This window comes from Cydia splendana, chromosome 2, assembly GCF_910591565.1.
Source record: "Cydia splendana chromosome 2, ilCydSple1.2, whole genome shotgun sequence".
Taxonomy (NCBI): domain Eukaryota; kingdom Metazoa; phylum Arthropoda; class Insecta; order Lepidoptera; family Tortricidae; genus Cydia; species Cydia splendana.
This window is the reverse complement of record NC_085961.1, coordinates 6,974,705-6,999,242: the sequence shown is the minus strand read 5'-3', so window position 1 is coordinate 6,999,242 and position 24,538 is coordinate 6,974,705. Positions and strand designations below refer to the sequence as shown.

At 36.0% G+C, this 24,538-nt stretch overlaps 1 protein-coding gene and 1 long non-coding RNA gene across 2 annotated transcripts in view; both read right to left on the bottom strand.

Moving 5' to 3' along the window:
• The window catches only part of LOC134802494 (uncharacterized MFS-type transporter C09D4.1-like), a 29,384-nt gene extending 9,466 nt beyond the window's left edge, over window positions 1-19,918 (bottom strand). Inside the window, exons 1-2 of the mRNA XM_063775176.1 lie at window positions 19,372-19,918; window positions 18,520-18,705 (exon numbers count right to left, since the gene is read on the bottom strand). Of these exons, the coding sequence (XP_063631246.1) occupies window positions 18,520-18,705; window positions 19,372-19,701 (516 nt within the window). The 5' untranslated portion in view covers window positions 19,702-19,918. The remainder of the gene's footprint in view (window positions 1-18,519; window positions 18,706-19,371) is intronic.
• The window catches only part of LOC134802917 (uncharacterized), a 428,476-nt gene that overhangs the window by 56,107 nt on the left and 347,831 nt on the right, over window positions 1-24,538 (bottom strand). The gene's annotated exons all lie outside the window — the stretch shown is intronic.

The following is a 24,538-nucleotide window of genomic DNA, read 5'->3' as shown; positions in this document are numbered from 1 at the left end:
GCAGGGACCTGTTCTATTATATGTTCTGTACTGTGTGTTAATAATAATAAATAAAAAAAAAAAAAAAAAAAAAACGTTTTCACGTTTTTCATGCATTTACATTTATTATTATATTTAAGTTATTTATAACAAAATAAGTCTGTTAAAATGTTATACTGTTCAGAAACGTTCAAAATGGATAAATTTTTGATCCTTTTTCTTAAGCTCAATTTTAATGTCGGCAATAAAAATCAACTTCACAATTTTTAAGATAATCTAATTTTATGTATCAGTATAATATGTATAATATGTTCTTATAATTAACTTAATTCAAATTGCATATTTTTTAATTAAAATATTCAATTAAATGTATAAATTCAATCATCATTCAAATCTCTATGTTTCAAATTTAACTATGGCAATTTTGTATTCAAAGCTTTGACAGTTATAGAGCTTTCAAAAACTTACTTTGTCATCTTGAATCCCAACGACAATCCACTTTGCCACTTTTTGTATTTCTCGTATTTTTGGAAGTAAACCAGCGTTAAACTACAGTCCACTTATTATTTCACCACCTTAACAACACCTGAGACCAGCGAAGATTTTACATGGTCCTTACGAAGCCTCTGAATTACGTGAAGGCAAGATTGTGGCATCGAGTCGAGCTCCACCTATTCAACGGACCTTCTCCAGTGAAGCCGTGGGTCATCCAGGTTGGCGCAGGGCACATCCAGCTACGTGCAAGTCCAGAGCTGGTATTCATCGCGTCCCATCAGTCAGGACAAAGCAGCGACGGACACACGGAGCATCCCATTTCAGAGGGAATCCAGCCGTAACCAGGAGTCAGTTACGGGATCCAGCCCATCCAGCACCAACTAGACCAGTCCAGGAGCAAACACGGGGATCAGAATCAAGCAACATTCCGATTGATTGAGACAGCAGTTCTCTTCAAGTCAAGAAGCAGTCAGCACAGAAGGAGGAAGCACGAAAAAGTGAGATTGTTCCAATTCCATTCCATTCACTTTTCCTTTGTTCTTTTGTAGCTGCACCACCCATACTTTTCTTATCCATATTCACTACTTTTCCATTTAGTGCAGAAAGTACATTCATTGTTTTCATTGCCATCGAATTGATTCAGTAGAAGTAGATATTCAATAGTATTCATTAACAGTATTCATAATTGTAGGCAGATATAACCTCATAACACAGTTTATAGCAATACATAAGACTTAATTTCACAATTTCACTTCAAACTTGATACCTAACTGTACATTAATCAAAATAGTAATTAATTAAACATTTCACTAGCTTAATTTCAATTTAAAACTAAAATAACCGCACGTGAACACGTTAGTCAATCGATTTTTATAGCCAACTGCATTGTGCCGGGAGGAAGTGAACAAGGTAATTAAGTGATTACATAATTTTATTGCACCTCCGATCCATATTGCATTAAGATTAAACGCCTGGCAATTTCGCAGAGCAAATTTTGTTTAAATTCATATTATTGCTATTTTATTTGAGTAGGGTTGTTACTTTATACCTTTATTCACAATGTCTACGGAACAGGATTTAAAGAAACTCAATTACAAGCGTGGGGCTATCAAAGGCAAACTTACTACATTCCAAAAGTTCGTTTCGAATTTGGCAGCCGAGCCCCAATTAAGTGAATTGCAGCTTGCCGAATTACAGTTACGGTTTGACAAAATAGTGCCCTTATACGATGAATTCGATGCATTACAGACGGATATCGAGATGTTGTCTGCGTCTACAAGCGAAGGGGATATCGGAGAGGAGTGGTCTCTCTTCGAAGATACCTACTTCGCGAGCATGTCGTCTGCGCAAGTGCTGATCCAAAAGCATTCGCGGCGTAGTTCTGTCGTCAATGAGTCGGAGGTAAGCGCTGCTAATACCGTTGTCAAGGCGCACAATTCAGATTCAATCAATTTACCAAAAATAAGTTCACACGAAATACCGTCAGATTCAAAATATTCCAAGATTGACTTCCCGAGTTCGTGGGAGTCTGATGCAATTCATTCAGAACGAAACGTTTGTGAAGAGCAGTCTTTAAAGACTCATTCTGGTGATCAATTCAAAGTATTCATTCAGCTGAAGGAGTCGCCTGCAGTCCCAGGGCACTCATGTCAGCATGCTTCAGCCACGTCTCTTTCAGTGGAGCGTCGCTCAGAAGCCGAACAAAAAGGCTATATTACATACAAAGAGCGCGAGCGTTCTAATAATTTATTACTGATGCGTAGGGCTCATGGAGACTCTTTTTCTACACGTTCTCCTCCGTTTCACAGTGATAGCGAACTCATTTGTGTGGGGGGAAGACTGAGCAACTCCAGCTACGACCTCAGACATCCAGTGTTGCTCAGTTCAACATTCAGGTTTCATCACGGCACATTCAAAAAATGTACTGATTCACAATATCCATTTCTTGAGGCTGGTGGCGATTATGCTGGTCCAGTCTTGATATTCAACCAAACAGGTAACCTTTGTACATGTGTGTGCCTTGCAAAGGGAGCAGTGCCCCTCGAACTATATCCAGATTCGAATAGACACGCGTTCGGTGCAGCCTTCATTGCGCGCCAGGGTAAAAAGCAGACAATATTATCTAATAATGCATCGACGTCATCGGAGGTAACCGAAGGCATCCAGTCTTCTTTCACACCGGTTTCACAGCGCATAACATACGAAGGGATGTCTGCACTACTAATTCAAATTAGGGCAATTTATATCTCAAGGCCGCTGATTTCAATGTCAGACGACACAAATAACTTCAGTCCCTTAATTCCTTCCCACTTCCTTATAGGGCGATCCACAAATTTCATGCCACACCCACAGACTACTGCCTCCAGGACTTCGTCAATTCAACGTTCGTGGCACTCATCAACAGGAGAACTCCAGGAAGGCGTTCTGATTGGCGTGAAGGACAAAACTGCCTCCTCTTCTCTTCTGGCAACTCGGTCGAGTCGTCCGAAGCATTCGTGGCAGCGACGGCGTCGCAAGTGGAACAAGAATATACAGACAAAGAGAAGGGCCATCCGACGAGCCTACAACAAACATCTGCTCTCTCCCTGTCGACAAATAATTGAAGATCCAGACTTCAAGGCCGGGAGCATGTTCAGAAACGTTCAAAATGGATAAATTTTTGATCCTTTTTCTTAAGCTCAATTTTAATGTCGGCAATAAAAATCAACTTCACAATTTTTAAGATAATCTAATTTTATGTATCAGTATAATATGTATAATATGTTCTTATAATTAACTTAATTCAAATTGCATATTTTTTAATTAAAATATTCAATTAAATGTATAAATTCAATCATCATTCAAATCTCTATGTTTCAAATTTAACTATGGCAATTTTGTATTCAAAGCTTTGACAGTTATAGAGCTTTCAAAAACTTACTTTGTCATCTTGAATCCCAACGACAATCCACTTTGCCACTTTTTGTATTTCTCGTATTTTTGGAAGTAAACCAGCGTTAAACTACAGTCCACTTATTATTTCACCACCTTAACAACACCTGAGACCAGCGAAGATTTTACATATACTTACTTAATTATAAGCATATTATCTAACGTGTAAGCTAAATGGTAATTTTTGATATTTTTATTTTAGTTTTAGAAATGATATGGTTAGGTATTTATATATTGTATAAATATGTAGTTTGCGTGTTGTTTGTTGTTACCCTAGGGAAGAGCGGTGCCTACCAACACAGGCAATTCTTTGCTTACCGGGCGGCTCCATCCCCTAAATCATGGCCATGTTCTTTTAAAATTAAATACTTAGATAATTTTGTATTTTTGTATAGTACATTTCGATATAAGGGCGAAAAGTAGGAAATTAGCAACGAGTAGTTGCGAATTACCTTTTCGCACGTGTATTGTACAGCGTTTTACAGTAGGTACATATGGCCCTTTAAATTTTCCAAATAGGTACTGACGTACAGTTAGAGATGGGCGCCCGCGGGTAAATACCGGGAAAATACCCAAAACTACCCAATCTAATTATGCTTAGCGTTTGTGGACTATGAGAAACTCTTCGATTCGGTGGAAACATGGGCGGTCCTTGAGTCTCTTCAGCGATGCCATATTGACTATCGGTACCTACATCGAAGTGTTGAAGTGTTTGTATAGTAACGCCACCATGTCGGTCCGAGTACAGGAACAGAGCACGAAGGCGATTCCATTGCGAAGAGGCGTAAGGCAGGGAGACGTTATCTCTCCGAAACTGTTTACTGCCGTAATGGAAGACGCCTTCAAGCTCCTGGAATGGCAAGGACTTGGCATCAACATCAACGGCGAATACATCACTCACCTTCGGTTTGCCGTCGATATCGTAGTCATGGCAAAGTCGATGGAGGAACTCAGCATGATGCTCGATGACCTCAACCGAGTTTCACAACGGGTGGGCTTGAAAATGAACATGGACAAGACGAAACTTATGTCAAATGCCAATGTTGTGCCCATCCTAGTCTCTGTTGGGAACTCGGTACTCGAAGTTGTTGACTCGTACATCTACCTAGGACAAGTAGTCAGTCCAATTAGGTAGGTCCAACTTCGAGAAAGAGGTCAACCGCCGAATCCAACTCGGTTGGGCAGCGTTCGGGAAACTACGTAATGTCTTTTCGTCCGACATACCTCAGTGTCTCAAGACGAAAGTCTTTAATCAATGTGTGTTACCAGTGATGACTTACGGCTCCGAAACGTGGTCTTTCACTATCGGCCTCATCTCAAAACTCAAAGTCGCTCAACGAGCTCGGCTGCCCTAAGCAGAAAACAAGTAACCCAGTTTTGACAAATTTTTGAGTAGAGCAAAAAAACGTAATTTGTCAGTTTTGTTAGGTATTTGGTCTAAAATGTAACAACTGTTTATACCATTATGTTAAAAGCGATAAAATTAAGCTTATACAAACTTTATTTTTTGTTATTCTTGTATATTAAACTTTGTACAGGCATAAAATGTTTTCTGTGTAGTTTACTGCCCGAAAATCTCAGAACCATTCTACACAAATTCAAGTATCTCGTGTTTAGCTTGGAAATAGCAAGCAGTTTAGCTTCTTAAATACTAAACATATTTGGCTCTCTGCTCAATCACTTTTCCAATTTTCATGCAATTCTGAAGAAAATGGTACCAAATGAAAGCTAATAACATAAGCTACCGGAAACTGATTGTTATTTCTTTCAGGTTTATCGACTTCAAAATCCCTGTTAGATAATAAAACGCTTGAATTTTTTTTTTATATTTTAAGGTATTTTCTATTGGAAGATAGACTTTTTTTTAATTAGTGATTGATGTTGCCATCCTCGTACCTTCTGACACATGGTTATTGGTACCTATTTCATCGATTTTATTTATTTTCAGAGATTATTTTGTGATACCCATTCCTTCAACAAACCCTCTGTCTTCATGGATGGGTGGTACCTACAGGATCCTGCTTCCGAACTTTTCTTTTTTAGGGTTCCATACCTCATAAGGAAAGAACGGAAACCTTATAGGATCACTTTGTTGTCCGTCCGTCCTCCGCCCATTTGTCTGTCAAGATCTTTTATCTCGGAAACGCGTGGAGGTATCGAGTTGAAATTAAAACCACATACTCAGGTCTACATTCCCTTAAAGATGTAGAAAAAATTCAAACATCTACATTAACGTAAAAAAAAGATACGGTGGTTTATGCCAAAATATGTAAGTATATTTCGACATTCTCAAGGGATTCAAAAATTAAAGGGTACCTAAGTAGGTAGCTAGGTCAACGAGAAGTCCCGTTGCCCTAGAATTATGAAATTTGGCAAGTAATATTGTATTACATTATAAGTACAGGGAATAATCTGAAAACTATAAATTTGTAAAAAATAAAAAAAACAATAACTAAATTTGTAAGGAACGCTCGGTGGGCGAGTCCGACTTGCAGTTTTTTATAGTCCTATTTGACAGACGTGTTTGATAGGAATGAGGCAAGTGCATGGAATGGTGAGAGCTGGTGAGTTCATAAAAATCAATATTTGGGGACAATCTTACACTGGTTGACCTAGCCCCAAATTAAGCAAAGTTTGTACTATGAGTACTAGGCGACGATATATACATACGTGTATAGATAAATACATATTTAGGTACATAGTTACTTTATTTACTATTAAACTTTACTTGTAACAAAGTAAAAATCTAATTAAATCCTTCAAGTCATTTTTACCTATTTCTTATAAAACCATATCGATCTGAAATTTTGCTGATATACAGTATACACCTATTTATGGTAAGTAATTGGTGGATCTCTTTAGTCGCTAGAGTTAAACTAAGAAAAGTCTGCAGAGATTTTGACAGCACAAGGTCAATCTCGAGAAGTCTATTAGTAGAGTTAGACCAAGAAAAGTCTGCATAGATGTTGAGAGCACACCAGTGCAGGTGTTATTTTAAACGTCAAACTTCTATGAAATTATGACATATAAATAACACTGGCACTCTCTCAACATCTCTGCAGACTTTTCTTGGTCGAACTCTACTAATACACTTCTCGATATTGACCTCAGATGATTCACTTTACCAGATAATAAGTGTATTTATAAAAATTCAATTTTTGGCATTATTCCTGGATTAAATATTATTTCCCTTTTGGTCAATTGAATACAGTCAGTTGTTGTTTGTTCCTAATTTTTTCCAAAACCTTTGGCACTGTTACTGCATAATTATGATTTCCTCTTTCTTTGGCGTATTCTAGTGTTCTGTTTTCATTACTGTATAGTCTACAGTGTAGACAATACAGATAATTTTAATTGTTTTAACAACACTTTTTCTTTAAACTTAAATTTCACAGACTTTTCACCTTTGACAGGAATATTGCTAAGCAAATTTGTTTTCTATGTATGTCTTTAAACAAGCTACCTTTTGTATAACTATGTAACTAATTTCTAATCTAAATCGCAGATTGTGTTGGGAGATACTTGTTTTACCATTGTAATAAACTAATTCGCAGTTACGAATATCTACGCTAAACTCAAGTATCTCGGTCATCTATATGAATTACAAGTATCTCTGTTTAGTTACTTGTCTTTAGCGTAGAAATGGGACATATACTTGAATTTAGCGTAGAATACAGGGTCAAAAAAAGATACTCGGATTTTAAAAACATGATTTTTTTGAAAACTACACATTATTTTACAATTATTTTTTTGGTGAAAGATGCGCCTGAAATAGTAGATTCCAAAAATCCAAAAAAACCGTTTTTGAAAATTTTCGAGTTACTTGTTTTCTGCTTAGGGCAGCCGAGCAGCTATGGAGAGGGCTATGCCCGGAGTTTCTCTGCGTGATCGAATCAGAAATGAGGAGATCCGTAGACGAACTAAAGTCACCGACATATCCCACGCACCGGATTAGAAAGCTGAAGTGGCAATGGGCAGGCCACATTTCACGCAGAGAAGATGGCTGATGGGGCCGAAAAGTGCTCGAGAGGAGACCACGGACTAGCAAGCGCAGCGTAGGACGTCCACCCACAAGATGGACAGACGACCTTGTTAAGGCCGCCGGAGGACACTGGATGCGGGTCGCTTCCAACCGGTACGAATGGAGGTCCAAGGGGGAGGCCTATGTTCAGCAGTGGACGTCTTATGGCTGAGATGATGATGATAATGATGACCCAATCCACCCGATATTTACCCGTATCTACCCAAATTGTTGGGTATTTAAAATTTGTTCGTATAATTGAAGAAATTCATTATATAACTAAGATATATCAATATTATTATCATATAAATATGAAAATACGTTAAAATAAAGTATACAAATCACAATCACACAAATTTTTTGTACATAATGTATAATATATCTTTTCGACGAGTGCATTTAGTTCACTGATTTGTGGTGTAGGAAAGTTAATTTAATTAAGTTATTTTATACCGTATTATTTACAATTCTTTGTTAATTTGTGTATAAATATTTTATGTATATATATATATATATATATATATATATTTTTTTTCTTTATTTTATTTATAAATACTTATTTTTTTCAAATTATTTTCATATTTTGGTTTTGATATTTCTACATTTTATTTTATTTATTGTTTAATACAGTAATTTTTTCGTTAGGTATGCATATGGCCAAATTTGATTTACTGAAACCGGTTTGGATGAAATTTTGTGTGTATATAGATTGTTTGAAAACACAATATGATCCAGTAGGTATATATCGGTATAGCCAATAGTGTTTTCAAACAATCCAGGTACCGGTTGAAATATACACAAAATTTCACCCAAATCGGTTTCAGTAAATCGAATTTGGCTATATACCGATAGCAGCGCCACCTACCGGGTTCAATTGTTTGTCCCAACCCTTCAGGAACCCATTGAAATATACACACAAAATTTCATCCCAATCGTTCCAGCCGTGTAGGAGGAGTAGAGTGACAAACACACGTATTGTAGAATGTATGTATTAAGATATTAATTAAACATTTGACAATTTCCTTAGTCAATACAAATATTATACATTTTATAGAACTACATGAGTATCAAAAAAAACTGTTATTTACATTATCTCAATACAATTTATTACTCCGTTTCCAACTTTTATTTATACCCACTCATTTGGGTAGAAAGGGTAATATAAATACCGGGTAGATTGGGTAAATACCCGATAAATACCCGATATCTACCCCGGGTATTTACCCGCCGCCCATCTCTACGTACAGTGCGTGTTACCGCACTAGGGCGATAAATTATAACCATATGTACTGAAAAATTATTTCAATATCGATATGCACACTATCGACAGAATTATGTGCGTTACTTTACCGACTCGATTATCGACCTTAATCAAAGATGCAAGGGAACAGTTCAATTTACGGCTCACTGTGTAACACCAATGCGTTCCAGAATGTTCCTTCATTTAAGCTACATACCTATGTTTGCAATGGGGAGTAGACACTTCTTTACTTACGTACTTCTTTAGCGTGGACATTTTAATCCTGCAACTTCGCACTCTCAAAGAGCGTTTTTATCGTTTATTTTTCAAGGTGTGCCGGAAATTTTCTTCTCTCTGTTCCTTCGTCAAGCTTTACATTAATTATTTTACGTCACAAGCCTAAAGTTATGAAATGATCTAGGTACGACAAAAAACGCGCAAAATCCTCGCACATTTTCAAATATAAACTGAAATAATACTTACTTATTAATTTAATATATTGTGTTACTAGACTAAAGCGACATCCGTTTAACATTAGGTAATGGAATACCTACAATAATCGCTTAATATGTAGGTAGGAACAAGCGAGAAGCGACTTAAAATCAATATCAAATCAAGATCAAGTGTTTAAATTACGCTTCTCCTTTGCCGTAACAGATAATACATAATACCTACAATTATGTTACGCTAGCAACGCTCTTAAATTGTGGTAGATGAATATAATTAGTCTTGACTTGATCAAATATCTTATCGGTGTTTGTTCATCTTATATTTCAAAGGTAATTAATACTAGCAACGACTCATGTTAATTAAGCGGTCGTATAATTGTCTATACAATAAAATTAAATACATTTTGGTTTATTACATCTCGATGAAACACTCTACACGACATATTTTTGATGCGAACTTTAGTACTAGGTAAATATCGTTCAGGCATATTTTTAACCTCGTACATATTTATTTTGTGGACATTGAAATAAAACGTATTGTGTTGAGTCTTTAAAGAAATGTTATTTTAGAGATATCTCGCAATAGTTTTTGTTTTTGCTTTTTTACCTGTTAGTTTTATTTGATGTAAATAATAAATATACATTTATATTGAAAATTTTACTATTCGATCGTCATCGTTAAAAAGAAAAACTATGAAACAATTCTAAGCCCGAGGTAATGCTATAATAGGTTTAGGCATTTAATCGTAGAGAGAGACGCCACATACTCATAAAATTCATGTTTTATGTCTTTAAAACTGCCAGCGTCAAGATCGTACAAAATTTAGTTTCTGATTTTTTTTTATAATTTTTTGTATGTCTTTCCCATCACGGAACAATGATGTTCTGGACCTTTGGTAAGCGTGCGCGGAGCCGAAGCCAACACGTAGAGCCCCTTTTAACACCTAGCGGATGCCCTTGCCCATGTCATGGGACGCACGCAGAGGCAGCACCCGCCAGGGTGTATCATTTTTAGTGTCCGACCAAAGGTTCGGTTTCGGTTTCGGTTTCGGCCAGTTTCGGCCAAAAAATCATGTTTCGGCCATAGTTTCGGTTTCGGCCAAAAAACGGCCGAACCTTTCGGCCGGGCCGAAACTTACGAAATGGTACTTCGGACAAAGACTAAAAGTTGGGGAATAAGTAGGACAACAATATTAATACCTACATATATTGATTCATGTATAGGTACAGAAATTAATTGGTTTATTATAAAACACAATTCCACTAATGAGGGCGCCACTGGACGCTCGACGCAGTCTTAAGAGGCTGTCAATACCTATAACGCGCACCCTGTCTAATTGTATCGGAGTGAATGAGATAGCACTGTCGCACGTAGCCGTTGGCCGAGTATCAGCTCGGCCCGAGTAGAACGATGTCTTTTTCGCTCTTATTCACTCATTTATTCAGTCATTTTCCTATCTACCTCTAATGGCAAATTTTAAGCGAGGCTAAAGGCTACGCTCAACTAGTGCCGCAAAGTTGATTTTCTCAATAGTTAATATTTTGCGAGGCTGAACAGCTGACTATTGATTAAAACGAAGAAGAAACCCTTAAAAGTGTCCCCAGTACAATTTTTCATACGAATGCTCGACCTTAGCCTTACTTTTACCTCAATTTACCATTGGTTTGTGTTCCACATGTCCTCTACTTCAGCTTAGCCTTTGGCCTCGCTGCGGCATGCTCGGCCTGCGGTCTCGCTACAATAGACATTGGTTGGAGTCTGTGCTCAACTACTTATCCTCATGCCTGAAGCACGGCTTTGACTTCTCATGAAAGTTCGCCTCGCTGGGGCATTTCGGGCTTTTAGGCCCAGGTGAAGATCGGTACCCAGCCTTGCGATATTGTTAACAAAAAATTTCGCGCTCGCTACGCTCGCGTTTTTGGTTGACCCTGTATCTACATGTTAGCTTGACTGATGAATGAATAGAGTTAGACCAAGAAAATTCTGCAATGATTTTGATAGCATACGCAGTGCAAGTAGTGCAAAAGTTATTATTACGTCACAATTTCATAGAAGTTTTGACGTTTAAAATAACACTTGCACTGCGTGTGTTATCAAAATCGTTGCAGAATTATATTGGTGTAACTCTAGTAATTTTCTTAAAAAACTGCTTAAGTAACATCAATTTCAAGGACATTGGGTGTTGATAGCCCCATAATATGCGTGTAAAAGCGGTTTTATGACATTTATTCAACGATTTTAACAAGTCTACAAAAGTTTCGGTTTCGGTTTCGGTTTCGGCCGAAACTAGAGCCAAAGCCGAAGATTCGGTTTCGGTTTCGGTTTCGGCAAAAAAACATGTTTCGGTCGGACACTAATCATTTTATTATTATTGATTAACAATAATGCAAGCATATTTGCAATTATTTTCATTGGTCATTCGTTTGATTCCTTTCTTTCTAAATTACAAGACCCCTATCAATGAGAACACTAGCACCGATAGGTAGGTATATCGCATAAGTATCCTGCACTATGCATGTTTGCGGCGTCACGACCAAAGGCTTATTCCACTGAAGCCAATCGCCGGCCCGCTATTCACTGACGTGTAAGCTTTGGAATGTATAGAAATCGAAATTGGTTTCGAATAGACTTGTGACTACGCCGAAAAATTGGAATAGCGGAAAATAGAGGCACGTGTAAAAACTTTAAAACAAATTATGTTCCTACGGGAATTTAAGGAACTTTTGTACATTCAGTACAAAGTATTATTTGGTATGCACCTCTGTATACAAGCTTCTGTAGAATTATAATTGTAGCTTTAAGTACCTATAAAAGTACCCTTTTGAGTAGGTACCTTATTAAATACAATTTAAAATTATGTCATGTGTGCCTCTATTGTACTTTTGAATACCTATAATTAATTAATTATCTAATCAGTCTGTCTGGAGAATAATGTTGATTAAACTTAAATAATATTAATAGTGTTAAAAACAATAAATAATACAATCTACAAGCAAACTCGTGTTTAAAATCGCATCAAATCAAATAAACCAATTCACAAATTATACAGATGTTTATGTCAATAAATAATTGAGAATAAAATGATGTATCAACCGTAAACAGTGATAATACAAAGAGCATAATTGAGTATAAAGATCAAACAAAAACAGTGATGAGTGAGAGAATCGACTAGCTAGAGTTACAGAATCAGTTCCATTTGTGGTAGACAAAATTCACGATGCGTTTCCGTGATTGAGATTGATCCATGTCACGTGAGAGCGCTTGCAAAAAAATGAACCAATTTTTCATTCGCAAAACAACATATCTTCCGTGGTAAAAGCTAACCTATTTTTGCAGGAAATGAATTCTCTCCACCAAACCATGACAAGGGTAACCATTACAAATACATTACACGTGGTACCTCCTCGTTAAGAGGAAACAACATGAACAAGTACTTGTACCTACCTTTACTTAATATATACATGATTCATAACTACGTTAATTTTTAGGGTTCCGTACCCAAAGGGTAAAAACGGGACCCTATTATTTAGACTCGTCTGTCTGTCCGTCTGTCTGTCTGTCTGTCTGTCACCAGGCTTTATCTCATGAACCGTGATAGCTAGGCAGTTGAAATTTTCACAAAAGATATATTTCTGTTGCCGCTATAACAACACATACTACAAACAGAATATAATAAATATTAAGTGGGGCTCCCATTCTCCCATTCAACAAACGTGATTTTTTTGCCGTTTTTTGTGTAATGGTACGAAACCCTTCGTGCGCGAGTCCGAGTCGCAGTTGGCCGGTCTTTAATTTTTTGTTACAATACAAGTAGGTACTTTTTCTCTTTATAATATTGCACACCCTCAATAAAAGAAAACAATACAAAAGAAAACAGAAATACAAGCAAAGGTAAACAACAGGCGGTCTTATTGCTAAAAAGCGATCTCTTCCAGCGCAATCCTTACTATATTAACACCGCAATCCTTACTATATTAACACCGCAATCCTTACTATATTAACACCGGACTCCTTACTTTATTAACACCGCAATCCTTACTATATTAACACCGCAATCCTGACTATATTAACACCGCAATCCTTACTATATTAACACCGCAATCCTTACTTTATTAACACCGCAATCCTTACTTTATTTTATAAATGCGAAAGTACCCATATAACCATTCCAGTCGCAGAATTACAAAGTGGTAACTAAATGTCAGATGTGTCGTAACAGAGTCCACACAATGTGTCTAGAATTGTTTCGAAACAAAGTGTCGTCGCCGTGTCTACACTTTTCCGTAACAAGGTGTCGACACATTTGTGTGCACTTTGCGTGCGGTTTGCGACTAAATCTGACAGCAAATTTGTGACAGCAAATGTCAATATAAAATACCTCTTGAAAACCAAGGTTTGTCAAACTACTATTAGTGTCTCGTGTGCTCGTAATTCTAGTAAGTCATCATGGGCAATGCAAATGATAATAATCGACCGAAACCATATAAACACCCAACACCCGTCAACCTTTTACAGAAAAGTTTTTAAAGAAATTCAATAAGCTACTTAGGTCAGGCAACGAATGCTCCAAAAGTTGTAGAGGGAAATGCTCGGAACACAATTTTTGACTCCGTAACTCGGTTTGACAAGTTAGGAGGTGAACATATCAAAAGTCCCCGGCCGTAGCCCTTGAGCGGGGGGGAGAGAGGGGGCTTTGAAGGTCCCATTTTCCCGTTTTTCGATTATATCTCGGAAACTATGCATCTCAGCGACATGGCCACTTATACAAAATGAAAGTTAATTTAATTTGTTACAAGTTTATTCCGTCAATTTTTTCGATATGTTGAATAGTTTTTGAGATATCCGCTCTTGAAAGTTTATTTAGGGCTCTCAATTTTATCTTGATATATCTATATCAGTGAAGGTGCTATTAGGCCGTGTTTGGTATCGTTTTCGTATAAATCTGGGGTGCTGAATCCATTTAAGATATCACATTGACACCATTCCACAAAATAAAAATAAATCTTTTTAGGGTTCCGTACCTCAAAAGGAAAAAACGGAACCCTTATAGGATCACTCGTGCGTCTGTATGTATGTCCGTCTGAATACACAAAATAGTTCTTTACCTATAGATGACAGGAAAACCTATTAGAAATGTGCAGTCAAGCGCGAGTCGGACTTAATGTACGGAACCCTTAATACGCGAGTCCGACTCGCACTTGGCCGGTTTTTTTTAAACTCTTCTTGACGCTTAACCGCTGAACCGATTTCGTTGAAATTTGGTATAGAAATAGTTTGCGTCCCGGAACAGGACATAGGATAGATCTTATAACCAAAATCATCTTTTGAAGGTGTGAAAAGTGGCGTGGAAATTTGTACGGGAAATCAATAACCGCAGAACCGATTTATATGAAATTTGGGATGGTCTACATCTTTGATTTAGTTAAAAATGATGAAAAAACATGACTTCAAACCTAAACTTAAACAGTATTAACTTCAAGAAGTCAATTCTGAATTCCCCCCTACACCTCATTTCACACCTTTAAAGGGTGATTTTTGAGATAACTTTATTATATCCTGTCTCGGGACTCAAAATATATGTGTACCAAATTGAAATTAAAACTGTTCAGCAGTTTAAGCGTGAAGAGGAGTTTAAAAGAAAGTATTTTAATAAGTTTATATGTTTTTACTTCGGAATGGTGTCAATGTGATACCTTAACTAAATTTGGTACTGCGAATTTATACGAAAACGATACCAAAACATGGCCTCGTAGCTTTACTGTTGTAGAAGTCAAAATAAAATTGAGTGCCCTAAATTCTTATTACTTGGCCAAACTTGTGTAGAAGGAAAAGGTAAAATAAAAGTCTTCGGCAGGAATATAAGACACAAATATATTTTTTTTTTGCGTTACTATTTCATTCATCAAATATAAACATACCTTGATTATACTATTCTAGTGAGATCCTCATAGATAAACAAAAACATTGACTTAAAAAATTACAAGGTCGAAATGTCACGGAACTTTTTTTTTTTTCCTTTATTAAGGGGCTTTTTCGATTGAACGAATATGTCACCCCATAAAAAACAGACTTAATTAACAAAGTTAAAAGAAAGTAAATAGCTACATCTAGTTTAATTACATCACACATTTCTGTCCCTCAGACCGCACTTAACAATATTTAGTACCTTTTCAACAACCTCAGACATGGGGTTCGAAAGGTAGGTATTACATAACCCAATGGAACTGTCATTGTCATGAAATATCTGTCTTCTAAGTCGCTCATTTCGGACACACTCCATTAAAATATGATACACATCCTCGACGCGATTACATAAGGTGCATAATTCCGAATTCACTTTACGCATGAGGTAGGCGAACTTATTCAATGGAATGTGTCCAGAGCGCAATCTCAATAATAAAACTAGATCCTGCCTACACAACACACTATTATCAATCCAAGGAGAATTAAAGGGTTGTGGCTGTATTGTCTTATACCAAATACCTTTGTCCCTAGATCTCTCGTCGAAATATTCCTTCCACAATTCGCGACACTTTAATTTGACTAAATGTAAACAGTCATTATTGCCCCCATATAATGTTTCAAGTGAAATTCAATGCCATCGCTGCATGCCTGTTTTGCTAATGCATCAGCTGTCTCATTGCCACTTATACCTACATGCGATGGAATCCATTGCAATATTATAACTTTTGCCATAGATTTAGTAATATGTGAAAAATATAAACTTTTATGACAAAAAAAATCTGGACACAATTTAAGAATCACCCAATTGCGTCGAGGAATCATCTGTATTTTTGCTTGTTTCATTACCTCCTCGCTTCTTTTTTGTCCTTTGTATTCTGTAGCAATTTGTTAGATCTGAAAATAAAGATAACTTGCGTCGTCACGGATGTCGATTTATAGGTTTTAGGGAGTGCAGAATTCGAAAACGATGATCATTTTATAATCCAAGATGGCGGCTACGTATTTTGTCATAAAAGTGGAATCCAAAATAGTCATCATTTTCGAAATCTGCGCCCCCTAAAACCTATAAAACGACATCCATGACGACTTTTATGACATAGTGCATGGCCGCCATCTTGGAATCCAAAATAGTCATCATTTTCGAAATCTGCGCCCCCTAAAACCTATAAAACGATATCCATGACGACTTTTATGACATAGTGCATTGCCGCCATTTTTAAATTGAAAATGTTATCATTTTCGAAATCTGCGCCCCCCAAAACCTATAAAACGACACCCATGACGACTTTTATGACATAGTGCATGGCCGCCATTTTGGATTCCAAAATGGTCATCATTTTCGAAAGCGGGGCCCCCTAAAACCTATAAAACGATGTATGCATATAAAACGATGCATGCATATGTCATAAAAGTCGTCATGTACATACATGACGACTTTTATGACATATGCATGGCCGCCATCTTGGAATCCAAAATGGTCATCATTTTCGAAATCTGCGCCCCCTAAAACCTATAAAACGACTCCCATGACGACTTTTATGACATAGTGCATGGCCGCCATTTTGGAATCCAAAATGGTTATCATTTTCTAAATCTGCGCCCCCCAAAACCTATAAAACGACACCCATGACGACTTTTATGACATAGTGCATGGCCGCCATTTTGGATTTCAAAATGGTCATCATTTTCTAAATCGGGGCCCCCTAAAACCTATAAAACGACATCCATGACGACTTTTATGACATAGTGCATGGCCGCCATCTTGGAATCCAAAATGGTTATCATTTTCGAAATCTGCGCCCCCTAAAACCTATAAAACGACACCCATGACGACTTTTATGGCATAGTGCATGGCCGCCATTTTGGATTCCAAAATGGTCATCATTTTCAAAATTGGGGCCCCCTAAAACGTATAAAACGACATCCATGACGACTTTTACGACACAGTGCATGGCCGCCATTTCGGATTCCAAAATGGTCATTATTTTCGAAATCGGCACACCCTAAAACCTATATATCGACACCCATCTCGACTTTTATGACAAAGTGTTTTGCTACCATCTGCATGCAAGACATTTCTATTATTTTTACGTACAAAAATGGCCCCCTGTCAACTTTCAATCGAGATTTAATCGATAATTTATTCGATTAATATTCAGATTAATTCAATTTCAATCTATGTTAGGTCGACTAAACTAATCGCGATTAAAATTTGAGAATTAACTTTTTTTATTCCATTAATTAGTCGAATAAACAGTTAATCGATTAATGCCCATCTCTGACCACGGCATTTTTACACTTTGAGAATATCTGAAAACAAATCAACACAAGGAGCCATTTTGCAAATCCAGTAACATACCAGTAACTTTGTTATTACTTTTGACAGCGCGTGTCATGTGTCAACACAGAGTCGACACAAAGTCGAAACATTGCAACTACTTTGTGACTGCAATATTTCTCAGCCTTGAACCATATTTATACATCATAATTAACAAGTTTCGTAGTATGTAAAGCGTTATTTCTGTTATTTAAGTATAGTATACGCATCGAAGTACTAAAAATGCTTCAAATAATATAGTTATGAACACAGGCACTGAGAAGTAAACAATTTCATTTCCGGCTAAACTAAAACAATGTGGTGGCGCGTTGATTATATTACACTTAGTTTATCAAATCACTCGAGCAGTTTAATTCCCCATAATAATTTAAGTCATATTGTAATATAAATGCAAATAATATATAATTACGTCTTGTAATCCGTTTTAGAGATGGCGTATTAATGTCACTTATTTTTATTTAAGTATTTTTCCATCTGACAGTTTCCATTTGACAGGAACAAAATGAACGAATGAACGAATGATTTTGGCATAAAGTAGTCGCAAACCCGAAACAATGTGTGCACACGGCGACCACACTTTATGTCACTTTGTGTCATGTGTCGACCCTTCCCCATTTCTGGTAACTGTGTCGACACGGCGACGACTCTGCGACTGGAATTGTGACCGAAACAGACGGTGTCGACACAAGATGTGTCAACACCGCGTCGTAACGGCGACTGGAAATGGTTGTATGGGTAACTCTGTCTGTCTACGACTGCCTGTTCCCTCTTAACGCTTAAACCGCTCAACAGATTTAAATTACATTTGGTATGGATAAAAATTGAGGCCCGAGAAAGGATGTAGGATAGTTTTTATCAATTATCATCATACCACGCGAACGAAGTCCATGGCAGAAGCTAGTAAAAATATATTTTTTCATAATTATTTATAATCTCATAGGTACAAAGGCTTTTATTTTTTTATATCGTGCTTTTTAATTTACTCGTTTCGCTTCAGTTAGAGCATAACAGTAGTAAATGAAGCGGGATAGCAATTCATGTATTTGAAATACAAACTTTTAAACTTTTTTTTACCGTAGCAGGCATTGTTATTAAACTTACCTCACGTTCCCCAAACCAAATGCTTGATAATTTCTGCGGTACGCTCAGCATTAAGACTTGGGCGACGGCTACCACAGTCTGGCCGGTCAGAGTTACATAGAAACCGCCAGGAGTAGCGGAGAACACCTTGATACAGGAACCAAGCGCAGTTCCTGATGAGCCAAGAATCGCTGTCCACCTGAGGCTCTAGAACAGATTGTTGAAAATGTTTAGATGATACGCTTAACTTCAAACTCAGTTAAATCCAACTGTCAGATTTTGCGATTTTGGTACTAAGATAAGGCAGGATAAGGTAATATGGTAGATGTTTCCTATTAAGAGGGTCGAATAGATTTATCCGAGTTTGAAGTTAAGCGACACAGTTGTGCTCTACGTTATCACATCCATTATTTAATAATGTCATTATCACTAATATTCCAGAATACCTACTGATTTAATGGGTTCTAAATAGTCACAGGTTTCAATATTTTTTACTTAACATACATATATATCGAATCAAAAACCTGTGTGAGCCGATATCGCTTTAATGGCGAAATACATTTTTAAAACGCTAAGTTTATTTTAACCAAAAACAACGTACTTTTTACAATGATAACCTTATGAAATCTAATCTATAAACTAAAATAATTACTTGAAATAACACAAATGAAAATAATACATATTAAGTAATATAAAATCTAGTTCATAAATAAGTAGGTATACCTGAGTATGTTTATATTTTTAAGTTCATAAACAAGTAGTTAAATAAAGGATAGCATAATAACCCGCGCAATAAGGCGTGCATGCGACGCAACTTATAGAAAGCGCCAGATTTATCAACGTTAATTATAAAATCAAACAATAGCGACTTACAATCCGATCCATAAAACTTGCAGCGGGCAATGCTAATGGCAAGTAACATCCCATCATCACAAGCGATGTCAAATTGACGTGCCAGTTAGTGACCCCATAAAATTTTGTCACGGCGTTTGGTATAATAGAGTACTGAAGCCATTGCGACGAATTGCATATCATGTACACCACGTACAAGGCTAGTATGTACCATCTTTGCGGATATACTTTTAGTGCCACTTCTTTCTTCTTCTTTTCAAACTGATTATTTTTATTTAGTACATTTTGATCAACTTCACCCTCTCTCGATTCCTCTTTCCCAAGGTTTAAGGGTTGATTTTCGCTTTCCATTGGCTCTTCCAATTTTGTAAGCTCTTAAAGTATAAAGAGTTTTTCTAATAGGACGGTATGCTGAAGAAGACTCCATAAGATGTTTATTGGACACCACAGAAATTTAAAAGTAATCAAGTGTCTGGAAACAAATCAGAAAATTAAACAAAATCAGAATAAAGGAAACCGCTGACGCAGAAAACAGTTATGATACGAATAAGTCTGTTGTAGACAATACGAATATAAATAGCAAAAATGGCGGGTCGGCTATCTTATCTAGTAATTACAGTTATAAACTCGTGCATTGTTAGACACATTATACCTTCAGATAGACTACACGTTCTTAACACTGTGTATATATAAATACAGTTTATAATATAGTTAGCAAATAAAAACTTTAATAGATTGTTTTTACCCTGCCATAAATGTCAGTTTATGAAAAATGTTCACTATAATGTATGTAAATAAAAGTCTGCGTATTAAGCGGGAGTAATCATTTATTTAAATAATGTCTGTAACCTAAATGAGTTTGGCAACATTTCGCGCGAATTCTGTAAGAATTTATTTGTATTATAACGAATACAAATACATTCTTAAGTTCCTAAGCCGTGAAGGTTTAAATATCATCATCAACTTAACTTGCTCATATTATTTATCTAAAGGTTGAGTATTTTGATGCTTGTTGAGATCAAAACAATATAAATTAACTGCCGGAAATGTTTTTCCTTTATGCTGAGTGTCTATTATCTTACTTGATAAGCACTTGTGTTTGCTGTTACTCCGAGGAATAAGCTCCTAATCCTTTCGCAATATTTTATCCTCACGAGGTGTTTTATCACTTCTGACGTAAAATGTATAACAATAAGTGCCTTGTTTGGTGAACATTAAAAATACATGAACTGAGCGACATTATGTGTACAATTACTGAGTGTTAGTTCAAACGACAATAATTTTATGTTATTTTAAGTTAACTTAATGTTGCTTTAATTACATTTGTAAATGTTACGTACCACGTACCTTAATTGCTTATACGGGGTTATTTTTGTAATCCTTGTCTTTTTCAAACGTATTGTTCTATTTTGTAGTAAAATACTTTATTCTCAACTAAACTATTTCCTATAATTAAGTATACAATTATATTGTTAAAAATTCAAAACTAGCGTAACTTGCAGACAAGAATATACCGATGTACTGTACACTGTTAGCCAAACTAGCAACGAAAAGGATGTCGTCAATCTTGTACTTTACACATTGACGTATGGAGGGAGATTAGCACTGGTGGCCGATTCAGTTTTCACTATTTAATATGGTTTCATCTCAGTTTGATTCGACCTCGAGCCACCGTGGGCCGCTGCACTAATCAGAGCAGCGTCAGGCGTGTGTCACTCCGCGATTTCGTCGCGTCGCTACAAGTACAAGCGGCCCACACCCATTTTGGTGTCTAGCACCGCTACGGAACGGACGCCTGCTCGCGCTTGCGCCACCTGGCGGTCACATCTGTCGTAATAGACGCGATTTATTAGAGAGTGAACCTTCTGTACCTACTACTATTATTTATTATGTGGGAGCGTGTACTGCTAACGCTGATTGGTACTTATGAAATGCTATCAGAGGTCGTTTCAAAAGGCATCTCGCTCGTACTGTGTGAGATGCCTGATGATACAACTTAAGGTCGTATCAAAATAAGATAAATCAAAGAATATCAAAAATTTAAAATAGAATCGGCCCCCTGAACTAACGTGTGTGTGTGGTACCTACATCATTTGGCGTTAACATGAAAATTACATGAGTTGTTTCAATTGACATTCCGGATATAGTAAAGTTTATTATGGTATACTTGTGAAATACGTAACTATAAATAAAGACAAATTTAAAACGCATACAAGTACTAAATTTGGTTTTATTAGCGTGAATATAATTATTCTTAATAGGTATGCACTGCCAATAGGTATATTTGTGAAGATCATATAATCGTATAAGTCGTTTTGGAGGTAAAATATTATATCACTCATACTTCTTAATAATTTTCATGCACTTATTTTTTTTTTCAAAATTCTGTTTAAAATTCTGTTGAGTTATCAAAACTTAATTTCGATCGCGTTCTGGACTATAAACTTTACTATGATACAGGTTTTCGTATAGTGTTCTTTTGGATTGAAAGTAAGATACCTACCTGAATCATTATTAACAAATAAATTAGCTTAGGTATTCAAAATAATAATAATAATTAATAAAGTACTGCCTAGACTTGGCTCACGAGATAACCGCCATGTGGGATGTCGACTCGACGATCATTGTTCCTATAGTCGTGTCAACGAACGGTCTCATAGCGATGAGTCTCGACCAACACCTAGAGAGACTCTCGCTGGGTGGTTGAATCAAGGGTCAGATGCAGAAGGCGGTCATTTTGGACACGGCGCGTATTATAGTACGTCGGTTCCTCACTCTGCGGCCCTGACCGCCGGCAGCTTGGGCCTTGCCCCGCTGCCGGCGGCACCTTAGGTTAGGTTTTTTACAATGTGTTTATATATTTTTTGTAATGTTTCGTAAGTGTTTTTATATTGTACTTTTATACTCACATTGTAAAACCCTAACCTAAGAGCCAAGTTAATAAAAGAATAAAGTACTGAATAAAATAAGACACTAGATTTTAATGTTTCAAAGTAGGTACTTGAATAATAAGATACACGACTTTATTGTAAATTTTAATGGTAAGTAGATTTTTTTTTCTCTCTTTATTTTTAGAGCTTGTCACCGAGGTGAACATGATAGTAGTAATTGTCGTAAGGTTTAAATAGACTGATTACTCGTCTGTAGAAAGAGAGTAATGTTTTTCGTACGTAGTAGGTATGTTGCCTTGATAAGGGTTACAACCGTTTGACGGATTACAATGAATAAACATTCTTATCATCTTAATGTTGACAGTGATAATATATTAAAATTAAATTACACATAAATTACACACAGGTATTAATGTATTAGATCTTTTATATTTACTTGACATGTGATATTTAGTAGTAATGTAAATTAATTATTTTACTGGAAATGTATTAAAGAACATGAAATTATCTGTATTTTTTAAATCTGTCAGGTTTTTTAATTTCTTTAATTCTGCTTGTCCATTTAGTATTTTAAAATGTGTTTGTTTTGTTGTTTTAATCCACATTACACAACAAAAAGGTTTTCTAAAAACCCTGCTTGTTCATTTGAAAATAGAACTAAAACTAGAGTTGAAAGGGATGGTTGTATCGTAGAGAAGCATTAACAACTGTAGGATCTTTCGGCCCTTTTGCCAAACTACCTTGTTTTGCCCAATATAACGCCCTAACGAAATTAATTACCGTTCATTTCGAGGGTCAAACGTCGCAAACTTACATTAAATATTCCCGTCTAAATTACATTTTGGAACTTTAATCATTGTTAACAAGGTTGGGTAACCATGTAGGTAATCTTTAAATAAAAGTTCGTGAAAATTATATGGATTGGTAGGTATAAGACTTAAAACTATACCTTAACTTGATATTCCATTTCTGACAGCAAGTAGCAACTGCACTATATATATAGTTATTTACTGGTACTTTATTCATTGTTTTTAACCATTAAGTGACTTATACTAATGTTATAATAAAATGATTAAACCAAAATGCTAAGGCATTGGTCTTTTTAACTGTCAGGAACTGTATATACTATTAAAGTTGGCTATGCGAACAACCATGGCTCGCAAGTGTTAAGCAGAATATTATATTAGCATCATTACATAACTATTACACGAGAATAACCTCTCCTCATCTTTGATGCGTCCATTTATTCACATTCCAGACACGTACAAAAAAAGGTCCAAGATGAAGAATCGAATCGAATCGCCCATCGCGAGGAATTCATATAATCGCATACCGATTATTATTATGCATCGAGCGCCAATCGAATAATTCGAATAGAACTTGAGCGCGAGACGTGCAAATGGTTTTTGATAGTTCGTATCTGTTTTATTGGCGAATGTTTTTTTTTAAGCGGGTTTTGCCATTCCGCTGTTTTTATTCAAAATGCTTTGGTAACACAATCCTCTTGTGTTTCATGTTCGTTAGAGTGGAGCGAAATCCAAAATTCTTGAATATAGCAATGGAACCCCTGTAAAACGATGTCTATTTTTTATTATTTAAGGGAAAAAAATAAAAAAAATATTGGTGTATACTTTTAGCCCTCTACTATTCGATTATATACTTATAGCAATATATATGTATATTTATAATAAATTTAATTTATGCTTATTTTTTTTATAACAAGTTTTATTCATTAAATAACATCTTTTTGTTACAGATATACTCGATTCCTATACTTATTTTTGTTTATAACGTATATATTTTTGACACGGTAAAACCACGTAAATAGGGATTTTATGGAAAAGGCCCTTTAATCCGGATATTGTGCACAAATTGGAGTTTACAACTTATTACAGAACCGTGAAAACTATTTTGAACGTGATAAGATAATAAAAATACTACTAGTAAAAGTAAATGTATGCCTAACATACGTGTGAACATGACCTAAAAAGGGCGTAAGCGACGCCGAAGGGCAAAATTTGACGCTTATTTAAACATATATGTAACCCATTTTTTGCAGTAAAATGATACTTTTCGTAATCAATAACATCGTTACTTTGGCACAAGAACTTCTAAAAAATAACTCATATATTTTGTTTTACACTGTAGCATTTTCCTTGTTTTGCATGAAATTGCTGTTTAATATGAAAGTATGAAATAATGTTATTATGTATTTCATAAATATTGAAAAAGGCACAGAAATTTTGTAATAACTTATTAAGTATTATATAATTTCAATAAAATGTACACATATTAGT